Here is a 19,706-nt window from a genome sequence, read left to right on the forward strand (position 1 = left end):
TAACAGTGTTAATAAAATACAAGATTGGCTTAATAATCCAACTAGAATTTTTATGATCCCACTCTGATAAACATACTAATAAGCAATGACATGACATAAAATGAAGAGAGCTTAAACTAAGATTATGGATAAGCAACCACTAAATAAGCTCCTGAATATTTGACAGTTGATAATGGCCAGAAATTTAATGTATTTACCTTAACTCTTGATGACTTCCTAGATCCTTCACGAAATGCCTAAAATAAATATGGAATTCTAGGTTAGTATCTTTAAAACAGAATATAATTAGTATTTAAAAATCAATCTAAACACTGAAGCTGTTTAATGAAGTTTCACGGCAACAAAAAAATGTGGCAATAACTATTAAATCTGTAATGAATAGAATGTTTAAATAAAGACACCTACTACAGTACTTTTCTATTAAAAATAAAATGCAGACTATGTAAGAACATCGGAAGGAAGGTTGGGCAATCTTCTTCCGTAGTAATGCTGCCTTGGAAACCCAAGGAGGGGTCGCTGTAAGTCGGATCCAACTCCACAACAGTGAGTTTGGTTTGGTTTGGTATGTAAGAACATGGAAATATAAATATGACATGATACTAAGAAATGAGCTTCCAAATTTTCTGTGTGCTCTGATACTAGAACCATGGGAAAGCAATTATGATAAAAATTGGAAGAATATTAAAAATACAGTAACTTTGCCGAGGTGATGAAACAAGTTTGGGGGACATAAAATAATGTCATTATTTTAATTCTGTAAGCCAAACCACAAATAACATTTGTTCACTTAACGGGGCTCTGGTGGCGTAGTGCCTAAGGCATCTGACTGCTAATCAGAAGGCTGGAGGTTCAAACCCATCAGCCACTCCTCAGAAGGGCGGGCAATCTACTTCTGGAGTGACACCACTGCCTCAGAAACCCAAGGAGGGGTCACTATGAGTCAGATCCCACTCGACAGCAGTGAGTTTTTTTGAGCTGAGCAATGAGGTTTCAATAATAAATGTTGTAACAAATAGAGCTACAATTATTTATTCAGTAAGTATTTACTGAGAGCCCACTTATCTGCCAAGATCCAAAAGAGATAATTAGACTTAATTCCCATCTCTCTCACCCTTCTCCCCAACAGAAAGAATAAACTCTATTTAAAGAGATGGACAAACACAAACTTGGAGCAAGCAACACAGATCCAAATACATTTAAGTGCCCAATTTGTAGGCAGATTATCTGTTGGAATAGAGTGAGAAAAACAAAAAATGCATAAACTTTTCATATTAAAGGTGGAACAAGAACTAGGTAGACCCCAGAGAATGGACAGAGTCAGGTGGAGAAGTCAAAGAAATACAATCATGGTAGGAGGAAGAACAAAGAAAGAAAGCAGAAATATGTTACATTCAAAGAAAAACAAATATACCATACTTTTAAACTATTTAAAATTAGTGACACGTAAGATTAGCTAGAAAATGTAAAATTAGATCACAGAAACCTTACTTAAAATTCTGATTTTATGATTCCAACTTAAATGCTGTCATGTCAAAAAAGAATCCATAAAATATAACTGAGAATAGAATGGATATAAAAATGATATTTACAGAATATGCGATACTGAAATACAAAATGGACTGAATAGGAAAGGCGATAAAGTTAGAAAAATCAGATGATAAGAAGATACTATTGCACTACCATGATGTATAAGGGTTTAGACTGGATTTGTAGTAGCAAAAAGAATAAACTAAATCTGAGAGACATCTCAAAGAAAAAATGGATAGAGCTTTTGAAAATAAATATGGATTTCAAAGACTAAAAATAACAATGAGTTTTAAGCCCTGACAATAGCTATGTTGCTAAACCAAAAACAAACAAGAAAAAAGAACTTAAAGGATAGCCAAGGAAGTTTGGTTTATAGAAAGAAAACCATTACAAGAAAAATGGTAACAGAACATTTTATGTAATATTTTCTGACAATGGTTTTATGAACTAAAAAAATAAAAATATTAAAAAATTATTTTCATGTTAAAATGAGAAAATGTAACTGAAAAAGTCCTAATCATACATGGGCTACACTATACACTTCATGTCTTTTAATATTCTATTCTGTATTTTTAATAATGTTAATCTTTTATGTCAAACTCCTTACCAACAATTCCTTAATGGGATTTTATGAATATTTTTAGACTACCTAGAATATTTCTTGCTAACTCCAATCATATTTTTAACTACTGACTATAACAGACAGCTTGAAAAAGAAATGTATATCTTTTTGCTAATTTTTAAAAAATGTATGTGTTGGTGCCGATAATAATAAAAATTTAACAGAAGAGTGAATTAGGTATCTTTTATATCTAGTTCTTGAATTCCTTTTAATTGCTGTCACACATTTAACAATACAAGGAAAAAAAAACACACTTCTCCTTTTTGAATTACACAGCAATATTCTGACAAAAACCAAGATCCAGAATTTATTGCAAATACTCAAAAGTCATTCCAGCCAGAGACCATGCATAATCTATTTTATTTTAAAAAGCAAACAATCAAACAAAAAAACCCAGCTTTAAATCAAATCAAGTGACCTCAAAACAGAAATAAACAAAGATAAAATTTCCAAGTAATTTTTCTATAACTGACAGAAGGAAACATAATTTGAAAGTAGTAGACAAAAGGTGACCCGATACTTACACATAAGTTCCTAAATGTAAAAGGCACGTAACAATCTCTTTTGTAAGTTACAACCTATCATAGATGAGGAAAATAACAAGGAAACAAGATGAAATGGCAAAATGGTGTAATAAAAGGTTCAAATGCTATGATGAGATGCAAAAAAAAGAAGATCATAATTAGTAGGTAAAAAGCAAACTTTAAGGAGGAAGTTAGCAGCTGAGAAACTCCTCAAAGTACAATAAAAGCTTGAAAGATAAAGATAGAGAAGAGAACATTCCAGCTAGTGAAAGGAATAGCATGGTAAAGACAACATGTCCATAAAATAAGAGAAGAATCTGGTAACAATGTTGTCCAGAATGGATAAAATATAGGTAGAAGAATTACAGAAAAGAAAAGGGACAGACACCTAAAGACTGCTAGGAAGTCAAGGCATATGTTAAGCAGGCAGGTGAAATTAGGAACATAAATGATATATAGGCTGCCTATTAAGTAACCAAACATACGTCATCAGGAACACTCACCAGGAACACTCACCAGGAACACTCAGGAGCATACTTCTAGTTTTAGAACCTGGATTTTATATCTAGGCATATAATTTCAGTCTACAATACCAATATAATCATTGCAAAAAAGTAGTTTTTACCTCATATCACAAAAATCTGCTCTAATGATTATAACAAATTTAATGAAAAATTGTAAGTAGTTTTCTGCTGTTGGAGATCACAGGGATAATTTACCACATAAATCTTAAGTGAAAAGAATATACATGGTAAAAAATTCAACAAGGAGGAACACTATTAAAATGATTAGATACTCAAATAAACCAAAACCAAATCTGTTGCCATCAAGTCAATTCTGACTCATAGCAACCCTATAGGACAGGGTAGAACTGCCCCTAAGATTTCCAAGTCTATAAAACTTTATAGAAGCAGACTGTCACTCTTTTCTCTCCACTGAGCAGCTGGTAGGTTCAAACCACCAACCATTTGGTTAGCAACAAAACACTTAACCACTGTGCCACCAGGCCTCCTAGATATTCAAATAGTTATAAAGAAAAAGTCATTTGCAATCATTATAGTATATCTGATTCTTTACCTGTGCATAAGTTATTAAAAATTTAGGACTATTATTTCTGTTTTCTAAAACAGCCAGTTTTTTTCTATTTTAACTTTTGCATTTCTGTAACTAGGCTCATTAGAGTGATGATTTCAAAGCAGCTTGCAAGTTTCTTCTCTATTCCGCTTTAATCTTTAAAACACCTTTAAAAATTTTAATAACCCAAGGAGATGCACCCCAGAGATCAACCAACCATGAGAGATCAGAAAGGCAACATTTGCCAAGGGAAAAGCTGGACAGACAAGAATGCATAGATAAAAATGACAGAGAAGGGGTAGTTACAGGGAGGAGATGGGAGGAAAGCTGTTCATTGTTGGGATTGTAATAGGTGCCATGAAACTAAATGTGTATGAACTGTTGAGAGTAAAAATAATCTGCTTTTTAAATTTGCACCCAATTCATATAAAAAATTCAATTACGTGAACTGCTTAAAGTTAGAAACAAAAAGCTTTTGCATCCTGCTTACTACCTTTTCTAGCTACTTTCCTTCCTCTGTTATTCTCCTTGTTTTCCTATACTTGCCTTTTCTGTAAAACTCTGCCATCTTTACTATCTAGCCATTAAAAAAAAAAAAAAGCAAAAACTTACTTTTTTACATTTTGAAATATTTTGTTCTTTCTCTCCACTTTTTTTCCTCCTTTTATCATTCACCTTGGAAACTCTTGAAGCAGTTAAAGTAATAGACGTTGGAGTATGCTGAAATGCAGTATATAATTCCACAGGAACCTCATCACCACTCTCAGTTGCACTGGTATCACCATCTTCAAAGGCAAAATAAAAATTACTACATATGTAAGACTCTATTTCAAACAATAAAATAAAATAGCTTTCCACCCGACTGGGCTGTGGGTTGGATTGGATCTCCATCTTTCTGAAGAATGAACAATACACCTTTTCACTTCTTCATTCACTCAACCTCAATCACATTAACAGAATGAATTTAAATGAAAACTGCACATATTATTTATCACCCATTAAGTAGAAAGGATCCAAGGGTCTGACAACATACTCTGGTGGTCAGACAGTGAATAATGGGCACACTTGAACATTACCAAGGAGAAATTCAACATTCTCCATGAAGGAAAATTTAGCAGTATCTAGCAAAATTGTATATCCACTTACTGTTTGACCCAGCAATCCCATTTCTACAGATTTATCCAAAAATAATATGGCAAAAGTACACTAAGGTTTTACTGAAAGTACTATTTGTAACAGCAAAAACAAAAACAAAAAAATACTAATAATCCAAATATGCACTAAGGAGGAATGGGAATCGTTCAAAGTAAAGTTTTAAGCCAAAAAGAAAATTATGGTATATGCTTGTTTCTGTTTCTAAAAATGAAAGAAATACAATTCCACATCATAAAAATAGAGCACCATCTTTCTGAAGAACAAATATATTTTATTTCTTCTTTAACATAGGTTATCTATGTGCAGGAAAACTATGCATCATTTTAAATGTTTACTTTCTTCATTTCCGTATTTCCTAAAATAAATACACACTGATTCTGTAATCTGAAAAACACAAGTATTTCAATTCTATATCTAACATTATAAATTATACATACAATCAATATTCATCAGTAAAGAATTTGCTAAAAATATACAAACCACTTATTCTCTCAATCACACTAATCTTAATTTAATGTAGATCATTTTTACCCACCTGACATATTTTCCCTTTTCCGGCGTTGTAGTAGCACTGCCCTCTCTTTATCCAAACTCCTACAATAAATTATTAACATGATTATTTATCAAACTTTCATTAATTTAGGTAAAAGCAGATCTGTTTTAAATTGATAAACTTCACAATTTCTTACTGAAAAACCAACAGTATTAAGATGTATGCAATATCCTTTGCCTTATAGTTTAGATATGATCTAGTACAATTAGAAGCATTAGATGGTAGTGACTCATTTTTGCTCTGTTAAGAAAACGTTTGTTTGTTTTTACCTAAGAATCTAGCAATTTGTTTTAAATTGAATATTTAAAGCAAAAGTCTAAAATAAATTATAATTTTAACAACATAATTAAAATCACGAATCAAATTTCTTAAAGTAAATGTATAATACTGAATTAGGATATATGGTATTACTATCATCAGCCTCAAATTATTTCTACTTTTGAAATAAAAAATAGAAAAAATTTAGCAATTAAGTGAAATATTTCATTAATCACCCCCAACACCCTCATGAACCATATCATCCATAGTAAATGTTTTACTTTCTTTTTCTAACTTTTCATTGCATAAACTTATTATTCTAGAGGTCAAATAACACTACATATTATTCCCAGGACAGTAAGAAAAAAATTCTATACTAAAACATCTAAAATAATAGACTTGCCTTAATGTCTACTAGGACATATAACTGTCTTAGCAATACAAATAACTATCCTAGTTATCACAAAATGATAAACAGATTACTTCTTGATTGACTGCCCTTGTAGTGGTCAGTTTTTACTCAGCACTGAATTTAACAGATATTTATTCCAACAAAAACCATCTGACAAGAGGCTAATAACTATCATAAAGTAAAACAAAACCATACAGGGAATAATAAGAGAAATGCAAAGTATAAATGCACTGAGATTAGCATTTCTCATCTAATGTCTATGACAAAAATCCAAGTCAGTCAGAGACTATAGTGATGTCTGGGAAAATAGGCACGCTTACCCATTATTGGCGGGAATTCAAATACACAGCTCCTACTAGAGGAGAATTTGGCAATATCTGCCTAAATTATATATCCATTTACCCTTTTACAGAATGATCCCATTTCTAATTGCAATAACAAAAGACTGTAAACATCTCACAAATCCACCCAAAGGGGAATGGGTTCAATAAACTACAGTACATCATATAGATGGGGTACCCTAAAGGAATAAGTCTCTATATATTATAATGAAGTATCTTCAGCATATATTTTAAAGACAAAAAGGAAATACAATGACAATTCTATTTATCACATGATATTATTTACCTAAGTAAGGAGGGAAACATAAATATATAGGTACATAACTGCTTATAATGCAAAACAAACGATAGAAGGAAAAACCAATTATGTAAGATAATTACTTCTAGCAAGATACGATGGAAGCAACAGGGACAGAAACTAGACTTGTGTGAATGTATCTTGTTTTATGTATTTGACTTCTGGATGATGAAATTATTTCTTAAATAATTATAAAAGTAAATAAAATGTAAATAGCAATAGCTGAATAATTCCTGTATCGTTGGTGGGAATATAAAATGGTATAGCCATTTAAAATAGTTTGACAATTCTCACAAAACTAAATATGCATACAACTAAGTAATTGCACTCTTGGGTATTTATTCCCAGAGAAATGACTATTTATGTTCACACAAACCTGTATTTGAATGTTTTTATAGCAGTTTTTTTTTTCTATTTGTAACAGACAAAAATTAAAATAATCCAAACATCCTTCAAAAGGTGAATGGTTAAACAAACAATAATACATACATACCATGGGTTGTTGAAAATTGTTGAAACAGTGATGGAAACATATGGGTTCATTACAGTATTTTACTTTTAGATAGTTCTGCAATGTACATAATCAAAAGATTTTTTTTTAAAAAAAAAAAAAAGAAATGAGGGAAAAAAACCATATATAGCAAGATACTGCAAAAAGGAGGGAACTTCTGTGACTGAGAGTATGCTCTTTAACATAGTGTATTTGGGGGGTGGGGTGGAACATAAATAAATAAATACCCTATCACATAAACCTTTACTGAATGGAGTCTTCCTGATTTCAGACATGTCCAAATACAAACATGATATCATAAAATGAAAAGTTGTATCTAAAATACTGGATCAATGAAACACAGCAATTCATCATTTTTTTACTCTAGCAGAATTTGTAAGTGAATTTCTGTTAACTAAAGATTACTTCAGTTAAAATTATCAGCATTATTATCAGTTATGTGCAACTCACCTAGGCTGACAACGTTCACATAGATATGTATCAGGAATATGCTGCCTGTCAATCCCCATGCAGTCAATATGTTGCCAAACACTTTAAAAAAAAGGGGGGGGGAGAACATACAAAATATTATTTAAAATCATTCTCAAATTAAGATTTGTTATTCCAACTAACTATCACTTAGTAAGTGCCAACTTTGACCTTAGCACTAAAGAGTGCTGTGAGGAAGCCAGAAATAAGATCTTAGGGGATAAAATTTTGATACACAAAAACAGGAGAATATAGGATGTATACATACATACGTGTATATGCATGTTTATATATATAAATTTTCAAAGCAAATACTATTTTAAAACATAAAAGATCTAGGTTACAAATATTAGAAATCACAAAGTTTAAGAGATATTTACCTCATCAAAAACTCTTTTGCAAGAGGCTAATAACTATCAAAAACAGAAATTACATAACTTCAATCACTGTTTGGAGTTAATGAAAAAGTACCCTGGAGAATACTGGACTTCAATAAAATCTCATTTAGGAAAGTTGAAAGAAAAGACATCACTGTAGCAATCTTTTCTCAATTAGATAGATATGATGAGCAATAGCCAGAAGAAGGAAAATATGTAAAAAGAGGAATGTTCATTTTGAGAAACAGAGAGAAGACTAGATTAGTAAACTGCAGTCTGATCACATGGGATTTTGAATGTCAGGATAGTGTAGCTTTCCTCCAACCTGTATCAGCAACAACTTTGGTGATACAAAGTAATACTTCAAAGGAATTAAGAAACTAGAGGCAGACAAGCCAACTAAAAAGCTTTTCCAACATTCTGTTGTTGTTAGGTGTCATCAGAGTAGAATTGCCCTACTAGGGTTTTCTAGGCTGTACTCAATACAAGAGCAGATTGCCAGACCTATCTCCTGTGGAGCCCCTGGGTGACTTCAGTCAACTTTTAAAGTAGCTGAGCACTTTAACCATTGTGCCATCAGGGCTCTTTCTTTAACATTCCAGACCTGCTTTATTCCTAAGGACAGAATAAGAATGATGGTAAACAAAATGAAGTTAAAGAATCCAAGAAGTATGCTATGAGGACAGAGATTAAACCTATACTGTCCTCTACTGTAGTCCTTTTTGAATGGAATACAGGCATACTTCAGAGATAATGCAGGTTTGCTTCCTGACTACTGCAATAAAGCAAGTCATCTAAATTTTTTGGTTTCCCAAAGCATACAAAAGTTATGTCCAACTATACTATAGTCTATTACGTGTGTAACGGCATTATGAAAAAGTTTGAAATATTGTGAGAATTACCAACATGTGACACAGAGACACAAAGTGAGCACATGCTGTTGGAAAAATGGTACCAATAGATTTGCTTGACTCAGAGTTGCCACAAACCTTCAATCTGTAAAATAAAAACACAGTATCTACCAAGCACAATAAAGTGAAGCAAATAAAATGAGGTGTGCCTGTATAAGGACCAGATCAAGGCAGGCTTCTCAATTTGCTATTATTATTGTATTTTATTGCCAAGACTTTGCTTTGTCTATTTCCAAAATATGTGTTTACCTGTTTCCAAAAACAGTCTTAGCTATTCACATGATTCAGCCTCTTTCAATATATAACTATTAAGCTAACTGCTACTTTGTTGCTCTTTATTTCTTAACTAAAAACTTTGCAGCTAAGAATCTACTGAAGTATCCAGGCAATTAACAACAGAGACAATGATAATATTAAGGCAGCTAAAAAAAGTGGAGAGAGAGACAAATCTGAGAATGTTGGGGCAAGAACTGGTAGGATGCAGAAGGTAACAGAATATAAATAAAAGTAGTGAAAAAAAAAGTAGACATGAAAAGCACAGCAGGTGACAAAAGAGCTTTAGAATAACAAATCAGTTAAATTTGTGGGCAAAATAATGATGTTATGCAGACAACAAAAGAAACAAAGCTAGAAAATGAGTAAATAAACACAAGTGTAGATGTCAAACTTGAAACAGGTAAGAAAGGGCAATAGGGACATGAAAATATATAAAGAACTAATGTGAAATAAGAATAGACAAAAAAGATTAAGCTTTGCAGTATACTACAGGTTAAACAACAGAAACATAGAATGTTAAGATTCATGTGAAAGAGATCAGTTACTGAGAAGCAAAAACTTGAATAATCCACAAACTGTGAACTGGTCCTGAGTAAATTGACTCAGGTACATTATTCATGGTAATTCACAGGTAATGAAAATTAATTTTTAAATTTGAAAATGTGCCACAATATATGTTTATCATTAAAATAAACTCAAAGGATTAATATTACAACTTTCTATTAAAAAATAACATTCTACTTAACACTTAAATTTTGTCTTTTTTGGCAAAGGTAAATCAACTTTTTGAAATGTAACTCTAACTGTATTTTTATATAATATCCAACTCCTAAATCACCTAATCAAATAGACAGGAACAATAGTACAAATTATATAAAATAATTTATATTTGGCTTTGAGATACACCTTTATACTCACATTCAAATATGGATATACACCAGACTACTTCAAATCTAATAATGAAGCTATGTTATAAGGACCAAATGCAGGAAGTTCTGGAAGGCTATCGAACTTTCTTACCCTCTATAAGGTAGTGCTTCAATACTCTCTGCTCCTCACTCTATGCATGGGATGGACTCAGTATCTTTCAGGCTGAAATCCTACTATTCCCTCTCCATCCTCCCCAACACCCTCCCACCAAAAAATAAAATAAAACAAAACAAAACCCCACTCTCTGTCCCAATCACACCTTCTCTAGGGGAAGAGGCCTTTCTTGGTGGTTGAACCAGGATTGGGGGAGGGGAGACTGTGGTTCTGGTTCAAGTAGACTCCAGAGTGCTGCAAGGTTCAAGTCAAAAGGAGGTGAGAGAGTCAAGTCAAACAAACATCAATCAAAATGTATAATTCCCCCAAATTGGAAAATCACAGTTCACTATACAGCACAAATAATTCCTCAAGAAAATACACAGGACTCAATTCTTCTCTCATTTCTATCTTGTCTACTACTACATATATTTGTATTACTACTGAACTGAGTGAAGAGAGGGATATATATGGCTATAAATGAATCAAGTTCAAAACTGACTGCCTATTACTCAATCAACAATGGGGCTCTCTAGTAAGCTCTAAGATTGTTGTTTTCCCATAGGGGCTTGTTCTAGGAGCAATATATATATATTACAACAGTAGCAGATGTCCCATTTTAAAAAATGCAATCAATTCCTTCAAAAGTGATTTTAATTATCTTTTCCAACATTAACAATCAAAGGTTAGCAGCATCCAAGAAAAATAAACTAATGATGTAAAATATTTTACCTGCATTTGTCACAACAGATCATGTATCCATCATCATGTGTAAAACCACATATGCACCTGGTTACATCAGTACCATAACTTCCATCCTCAGATGTGCTGATAGTAGTAGCACTGGAAGTTTCATCAAAATTTGGAGTAGTAAATATGCCTACTTCATTTTTGCTAATAAGAACTGATGGAGGAGGGGAAGCTGGAGGTGTTGGAGGAGGACGAGCACCATAATTATGGTCCTGGATAATTGAACACAAATACAGAATAATAATTATTTAATTTGAATGATTTGAACTCAGTTAAGTTGTACAACATGAACGAACCTTGAAAACACTATGCTGAGTGAAGTCAGTCAGTTTTAAAAGAGCAAATACCATATGACTTCACTTACACTAAATAAGCAAATATACAGAAACAGAAGCTTATTAGTGACTACAACGGGTGGGGGACAAGAGAGAGGTTTTGCTTGAGGAGCACTGAGTTTACATTAATGACAGAATAACTAGAAAAAAAGATAGGGATCAGGGTTACTCAACATGAAGACTGTAATCAATGTCAATGAATCGTGCATGTAGAAACTGTTGAATAGGAGAACGTTTTGTTGAGTATATTGTGCCAAAAAGAAAAAGATGAAAGCGGGTACAAGATGTGAGAATTGAGATTAAAAAAACTTCAGAAATGCAGAGACTAAAGAATAACCAAAAAACAACAAAAGACATATGACTGCTATAAAGTAAAGCACTTTTTTATATAAAAAGTAAAAACTGTTTTAATTTGGGAATCTTTACCCTGGTCCAAGTAGTAAAAATCTGTCATAATTGTACCATTATACTATCAGTTCTACAATGATAAAGACCTTTTTTTTGAAGGTCTATTTGAATCTTAAGTTCTGCCTCTTGCTAGCTATGCAACATTAAGTTAACCAAGATAAGCTTTTATTTTATCAGCTATAAAATGAAGCTAACTGTACCTATCTTACGAGCTTGTTTTTAAGGAATAGATGAAATATAGGCAAAAAGGCTTAGTAATGAGCCTGGCACATAATAAGTGTTCAATGAATAGTAATAATATAATTTAGAATTAACAACAACTAATACAGTATATTCTACCTATAGTCTTTACAGAAAAGGGTAAAGAATGATTACACCAAACCATTAATAGCATAAAATGTAATAATAATAATTTTTTAAAAAAAATCTAAGGAATTTCTCTTACAAAATTGTAATACCTTGAAAAATAAGAATATGGCTAATAAAAATTTAAACTAAATTATTTGCTTATTTAGACAGTGTGAAACAACTATACTTTTTTAATATGAGGGTTTAAGTATAACACCACACTCACATCTATTTTCAATCTATAGATATAAAAAATAAAAACCTTCCAGAGAAATGTTTGACACTTACCGCATAGGGCAAACCAATGTAACTGTGTGAATGATGTGAGCTGCTGGTGTATAATTGGTGGGGATAACTGTTGGATTTCTCAACTACCACAGGGCTAGCTTCTACGGATTCTGGTCTGGGAGAGAAAAAAAAAAAAAAAAGTAGCATCAAACAGAATTCTATTCATTCTTTTCTTTTAATTAATTTATAATCCTACGTACTAAAGTAAGAAGCTCTGGTGGTACAATGGTTAAGGCATTGGATGCTAACCAAAAGGTCAATGGTCCAAACCTACAAGTGGTTCTGTGGAAGAAAGACGAGGCAATCTGCTTCTATAAAGATTACAGCCTTGGAAACTCCATGGGGCTCACTAGGAGTTGGAATCGACTTGATAGTTTCATTTAAGTACTGAAATATGTGACTATACAATGTCTTTTTATAGTCTTTTTATAGTAGGTGAGCCCCTCCAAGGTAGGATATATATCTAGATTCTGTATCATAACAGAACTTTTGCTTAATTAAGTAAAATAAATCTCCTTCCCCAACTTTAATATAGCATTTACCTACCATTAAAAAAAAAAAAAAAATTATACTAGAGACTGTAGCATAGTGCATAAGGCACTTGACTGCTAACCAGAAGGTTGGTGGTTCAAACCCACCAGCCACTCCTCAGAAGGAAGATGGGGCAATCTACTTCCATAGTGATACTGCCTCGGAAAGCCAAGGAGGGGTCGCTATGAGTCGGGTCCAACTCGACAGCACATAACAACAACAACAAACATTATTTAATATACCCCCTGGAACTGGAGATACTATGCACAGGAGTGGAAAGTAGTGGTGGAAATTGTTTAAACAGGACTCAGGTTACAATGAATATATATGAACCCCAACGTGAATGTAAAGCATACATTTCAACATTCCAGCAAGAACAAATAGGTATGCAAAATCTACCTAACAAGGTAAAAGTAGAGTAAATGCCACAGAAAAGTAAAGGTAAATGCTTAACAAGACCATTCCCCTTTGGTACAAAATTCTGACCTTTAGTCTCCTTAAAAACTTAATTTGTCAACTATACTGCTAGGTACATTAACAAATGTGGTACTTGAGTGACATGTCCCTGACAGGGAACCTGAAAGCTCTGCCTATACAATTGTTACAAGAAATACTGGCTTCTGAGGGAAATGAGGCTACTTGAATCAGGGCAACTCTCATACCCCACACAATGGGCATCTGGGCTGTCATCTGAGAGGCCAAAGAAATAGCTCCTGAATGGATAATTGAACTCCTACATGGTCTCCCACAGAAGAGGTACACTTGTGCCAACCTCTGGCAAGCTGTGGTTCCTATCTATATACCATGAAGACTAATGTCAACTATGGCAGTCTTTTATGTCTAAATATTTAGTTGAAATTGAAACATCTCCTTATGAGAGTTGCAGAAGGTCAAAGTACTCGGCTCTAGACTACAGGGGTTTCAAAAGAAGAGCCTATCTACTTGAATGACAGAAGGACGAAGAAAGACATCATGAGGTTTCATGGAAGATAAGAACGCTTCTGAAAGACATTCAGGGCTCTGAAAACTGCGTACCAGGTGTATCTTCTATACAAAAAAAAATCGATCAAAAGAAAAAAAAGTAGTAATGATAAAGACAACACCTATGCACATGCAAAGAGATAGGAAAACATGGCATGGGAAGCCTTAAGGGAAGTGGTCAGACTTCAAGAAGTATTAATTCATTTTAATAGTTTTTCAAAATTAAATAATACACAAACTCCCTTTAATAGAGAAAGCAGAGGTTTTCTTACAGATTTAGAGAAATGTTATATTAAACTATGTCTATAGGTGATCTGTGTACCAACACCATCAAATATAAACTCAAACACTTGCACTGAAATTTCATGGTATTATTAGGTATAAAATGGTAATTATCCAGGATGATTCCAAATATGCTTAATTTATTTTCCTAACTCAAGAAAAAATACCAAACTTCATCAAGAAAAAATACCAAACTTTAAAATCCTTAGACACTTCACAAAACCCCTGGGGGCTACATTCATAGACCCATTTGACTATCAGTGATTAAACAGATATTGAGAGCCTAATGTTTGCCAGAGTCTGTTGCTGTTATTTGCCGTCGAGTCAGACCTGACTCATAGCGACCCCTCCTTGGGTTTCCGAGGCAGTATCACTACAGAAGTAGATTGCCCCATCTTCCTTCCAAGTAGTGGCTGGTGGGTTTGAACCGCCAGTCTTCTGGTTAGCAGTCAAGTGCTTTAGGCACTACAATACCAGAGCTCCTTGCCTGAGTCTAGGAGAGATAAATAGATAGGATACTGTATTTGTCTTCAAGGAACTTAAAATAATGTTGTTGTTATTGTTAGGTGCCATGAAGTCAGCTCCAACTCACAGTAACTTTACATACAACAGAACAAAACACTGCCCAGTCCTGCACCAGCTTCACAATCCTTCCTATACCTGAGCCAATTGCTGCAGCCACTGTGTCAACCCATCTAACTCAGGGTCTTCCCCTTTTCGCTCACTCTCCATTTTACCAATATGATATCCTTTCTGTAGGAAATGGTCCCTTCTGACAACATGACCAAAATAGGTGAGATGAAGTCTGGCCATTCTTGCTTCAAAGGCACATTTCAGCTGAACTTCTTCCAGGACAGATTTGTTCGTTCTTCTGGCAGTCCACAGTACTTTCAGTATTCTTCACCAACTCCACAACTCAAAAGCATCACTCTTCTTCAGTCTTCCTTACTCAATGTCCAGCTGTCACATTTATATGAGGTAACTGAAAACACCTTGGCTTGGGTCAAGCGCACCTTAGTCTTCAAAGAGACATCTTTGCTCTTTAGCACTTTAGAGGTCTTTGCAGCAGATGTTCCCAGTGCAATGGATGCAAGTAATATAAAATCTTTAACAACTTCAATCTTTTCTCCATTTATTGTGATGCTGCTTATTGGTCCAGTGGTGAGGATTTCTGTTTAAGTTGAGGTGTAATCCATACTGCAGACTGTAGTCTTTAATCTTCATCAGTAACTGCTTCAAGTCATCTTCATTTTCAGCAAGCAAGGTTGTGCCATCTGCATATCTCAGGTTGTTAATGAATCTTCCTCTAATACTGATGCCGCATTCTTCTTCATATAGTCCAGCTTCTTGGATTATCTGCTCAGCATACAGATTAAATAAGTATGGTGAAAGGATACAACCTTGACATGCTCCCTTCCTGACTTTAAACTATGCAGTATCTAGTTATTCTGTTCAAATGACAGCCTCCTGATCTATCTACAGGTTCCTCATGAACACAATTATGTGTCCTGGAATTCCTATTCTTCTCAACATTACCCATAATTTGTTAAGATCCACACAGTTGAATGCTTTTTGCATAGTCAATAAAACAAAAGTAAACATCTCTCTGGTATTCTTTGCTTTCAGCCAAGATCCATATGACATCAGCAAAGGTATCTCTTGTTCTATGTCCTCTTCTAAATCCAGCTTGCATTTCTGGAAGTTTCCTGTCAATACACTGCTGCAACTGTTTTGGAATTATCGTCAGTGAAATTTTACTTCCGGGTGATATCAATGATACCGTTTGATAATTTCCATTTTCTGCTGGATCACCTTTCTTTGGAATGGGTACAAATATGGATCTCTCCCAGTCAGTTGGCCAGGCAGCCAAAAATATAGTTTCCATTTATTCAATAAACATTTGAGCAATAATATAATTTCCATTTACTCAATAAACATCCGAACACACATTAAGTGCAAGACACTGAGGCACTACCAGATGCTGAAAATAAAAAAGTGTTCCTTCTTGAGAGAGGCAAACAAATATATCAATGACTACAGCAATGTCATCAGAGGTATGCAGAGAAGGTTTCATAACAGTATTCACATTTAAACAAGTTTTAAAAAATGGCTAGTTCAGCCAAGAAATAGCAATGGAAGAGATGAGAGAAAGTATTCCAGACAGAAGGGACATATGCATCAGAGATATCAACATGACACATTTAAACATGTTTTCCTACAGCCTATCAGTATCATAATCACCTGTAGTGCACATTACAAATTTTTTACAGTGCCACTTCAATTTCTAAAGATCAGGCTTCAAATATACATTTTAATAAGCACCTTCAATTTTATATTCACTGAAGGTTAAGAGGTACACAATTATAAAGAACTGCTACCCAGGGAGGAAATAGGAAAAGTGCTGTTTACACTGAGGGAATTTCAACCAATGTCACAAAATATATGTAAAGTTGAATGGAAAACTAATTTGCACTGTAAACTTTTATCCAAACTACAATTTAAAAAAAGGAAAGAACTGCTAAATTTCAGGGCACGTAAAGTTAAAGGTTTGGAGAGCCTAATGATGAGGGCAGATATAGTTAAGCCACAATCAGTTCAAGAAGGATCTTGACACCAAGCTATTGTTGTTTGGTGCCACTGAGTTTCAACTCATAGCAACCCAATGGGGAGTAGAACTGCCCCACAGGGTTTTCTAGGCTGTAATCTTTTGTGTGTGTGTGTGTGTGTGTGTGTGTGTACACGCATGCGTGTGTAGGTGCTCAGCTTGTACATCTGTTTATTGTTTGGCTGAGAGTTAAGCCAGGTGAGGAAGTTCAATTCCAGGCCCAAAGGGTGAATTGAGGCTATAGTCTCGGGGTTTTTACCAGTCTCTGTCAGACCAATAAGCCTAGTATTTTTATGATTTTGAATTTTGATACACATTTTTCTTCCACTCTGTACAGGAGCTCCAATTTTGATCCCTTTCCAAGTGATTGGTTTTGGTAGCCAGGATCATCTAGTTCTTCTGATCTCAGGGTCATATAGGCTGTGCCTTTGATTTTCTTCATTCTTCTTTGCTCCAGACTAGGAGAAACCAATAGTTGCCACTTAGACGGCCACTCAGAAGCTTTTGAGACCCCAGTCGCTATACCAAAGTAAGACACAGAACAGTATTTTTATATAACACATTGTGCCAACTGAGCTTGATGTCCCTGTGACTAGGCTTTAATACTTATGGGAACAAATCACTAGGTTTTTCTCCCATGAAGCCACTGGGTGGGTTTGAACCACCAACCTTTTGGTTGGCAGCCTAGTGCTAAGGCTCCTCAGTACCAACTTAGGAACATGGTATTTATTTCGAAAAAACTATAGACAGCCACTAAAAGTTTGTTTTTCCTCCCAAAATAATGATGTGACCATAATAGTAGCATGGTGTGAGTAAGACTAAGGACTTCAAATATGAGTCTGAGTAATGTGGAAATGATTCACCTAGATTCAGCAGGTTCAGTAGAAGTCCTGACCTGATCAGAGCCATGGAAAAATTGCTCCCTCTCCAAGACTCCTTTCTCCATTCCCCACTTACAAATAAGTTACTTTTGCTCAATCCAACCCTTCACTGAAAGGCACTTAATACCCTACATGGTTTCAAAATGATCCTCAGAAGTCCATGGTTCCCAGAATACAAAATTAGTACCCTTTTTTACTTAAGAAAGGGATATTAAAATATATAGCTTGCTAATTTTGTTGCTGTTAGCTGCCATTGAGAATCCTCGACTCAAGGCCACCTCCTTCACAACAGAAGGAAATCCTGCCCAATTCTGCACCATGGGACACTTGTGGACTATAGGGCTTTTACTGACTGGTGTTTGGAAGTAGATCACCAGGCCTTCCTTCCTAGTCTGTTCAATGTGGACTGAAACCTAGTCAGCATCATAGCAATGTGCAAGCCTCCAATGACAGATGGGTGATGGCTATGCCTAAGGTGCAGTGGCTGGAAACTGAACCCTGATCTTCCATACACAAGTCAAGAAATTCTACCACTTAACAAAAATTTGTTATTATAGCTAATAATTTACAATTTACCCACAAATTCTTTCAATTCTCAAGATAAATAAAAAGATAAATAAGAAGCAATTAAATAAACCGAGGCCCAACCGGCCTTGGTGGTTACCTACGTTAATTGTTATTAGGTATAAAACATAGGGAATATTAAATACAATTAGTTTCATCTGATACTTAATTGCTTTCAATGGTAATGTGGAAACAAAAGACTTTCAAATGTTGCATTACTAAAAAGGAGATTCAGTTCTTGGTAATCTCTGGCTCTATCAATTACGCTGACAATAAAATTTCCTATTAACTCTAGCACTTTATTTTTAAAATCATAGTAAACTTGGGTGTTCTCTGCAGGTAAACTTCAAAGTATCCTTTCACCTTCTCCATTTCTAGTTATTAACTTCCCTGCCAAACTTCTTTTATCTCCTTACCTCCTTAACAGACCATTCTGAATTCTGAAAGAAACCTTCCTAAGAGTGCATCATTTATTTTGCTGCTTAGCCACAAAAAAGAATCAGCTTCAAATTCCTATTTTTTATCTATAACACATTACTATAGATAAAAAAAAATAAGGATCTGAAGCTGTAGAGCTCCCAAAAAGGGATTTTTCCAGATTCTAGGTCCCAAGGCGGTGCACTAGTTAAATACTTAACTACTACTCGAAAGTTTGGCAGTTCAAACCTACCCAGAAGCACCTCAGAAGGCCTGGCGACTTGCTTCTGAAAAGTCACAACCTTGAGTAATTCTACTTGGAACTCATGGGGTTGCCATGAGTTGGAACTGACTTGATGGTAAATGGTTTGGTTTAGAGCAAAGAAAGTTAATTATTTTAAAACTCTTACTTAACTATATGATCTGGAAAATGTCATCATTTAATCCTTCAATAATTAAGTCAAAATACCATCATGTGTTAAAATTCTTGTACTGGAGAATTTTATACTCCTCCTCTTTTTGCATTCTGCCTTAATGTGTCTGGTAGTCAGTCCATAGTTACTCAGATAAAGAATGTGGTAAATTGCAATCTCCCTCTAGTAGGTACAAGGAGCTCTGGTAGCACAGTGCCTAAGGTATCTGACTGCTAACCAGAAGGTTAGTGGCTCAAACCCACCAGCCACTCTGTGGAAGCAAGACTGGGCAATCTACTCAATTCTGCTACTCTCCTAATGATTTTTAATATTTCCTAGCATCCTGAAATAAATACTAACAAGATTTTCTACTTTGAAAAACTGTACCATTTAACTCATCAAAATCCCACCAATCTTTTAATATTTTTTTACACACAAGGAGAGTTTCATTCAATTCTATAGCTTGATTTCTAGAATACAGAGACTGAAAAATATTTCTAGTTTTACTTCTGTCCATTCTTAACAGCTGAAATCAAATTAACTAGGATATGAACATTCAACAATCAATCCTAT

General features: G+C 34.3%; 1 protein-coding gene across 1 annotated transcript in view; it reads right to left on the bottom strand.

Moving 5' to 3' along the window:
* The window catches only part of KMT2E (lysine methyltransferase 2E (inactive)), a 67,965-nt gene that overhangs the window by 32,967 nt on the left and 15,292 nt on the right, over positions 1–19,706 (bottom strand). The window contains exons 2-7 of the mRNA XM_007944517.2: positions 12,460–12,574; positions 11,063–11,292; positions 7,726–7,806; positions 5,438–5,496; positions 4,360–4,532; positions 198–236 (exon numbers count right to left, since the gene is read on the bottom strand). Of these exons, the coding sequence (XP_007942708.1) occupies positions 198–236; positions 4,360–4,532; positions 5,438–5,496; positions 7,726–7,806; positions 11,063–11,292; positions 12,460–12,574 (697 nt within the window). The remainder of the gene's footprint in view (positions 1–197; positions 237–4,359; positions 4,533–5,437; positions 5,497–7,725; positions 7,807–11,062; positions 11,293–12,459; positions 12,575–19,706) is intronic.

This window comes from Orycteropus afer, unplaced genomic scaffold (genome assembly GCF_000298275.1).
Source record: "Orycteropus afer afer isolate SDZICR_OR568_19922 unplaced genomic scaffold, OryAfe1.0 scaffold00007, whole genome shotgun sequence".
Taxonomy (NCBI): Eukaryota; Metazoa; Chordata; class Mammalia; order Tubulidentata; family Orycteropodidae; genus Orycteropus; species Orycteropus afer.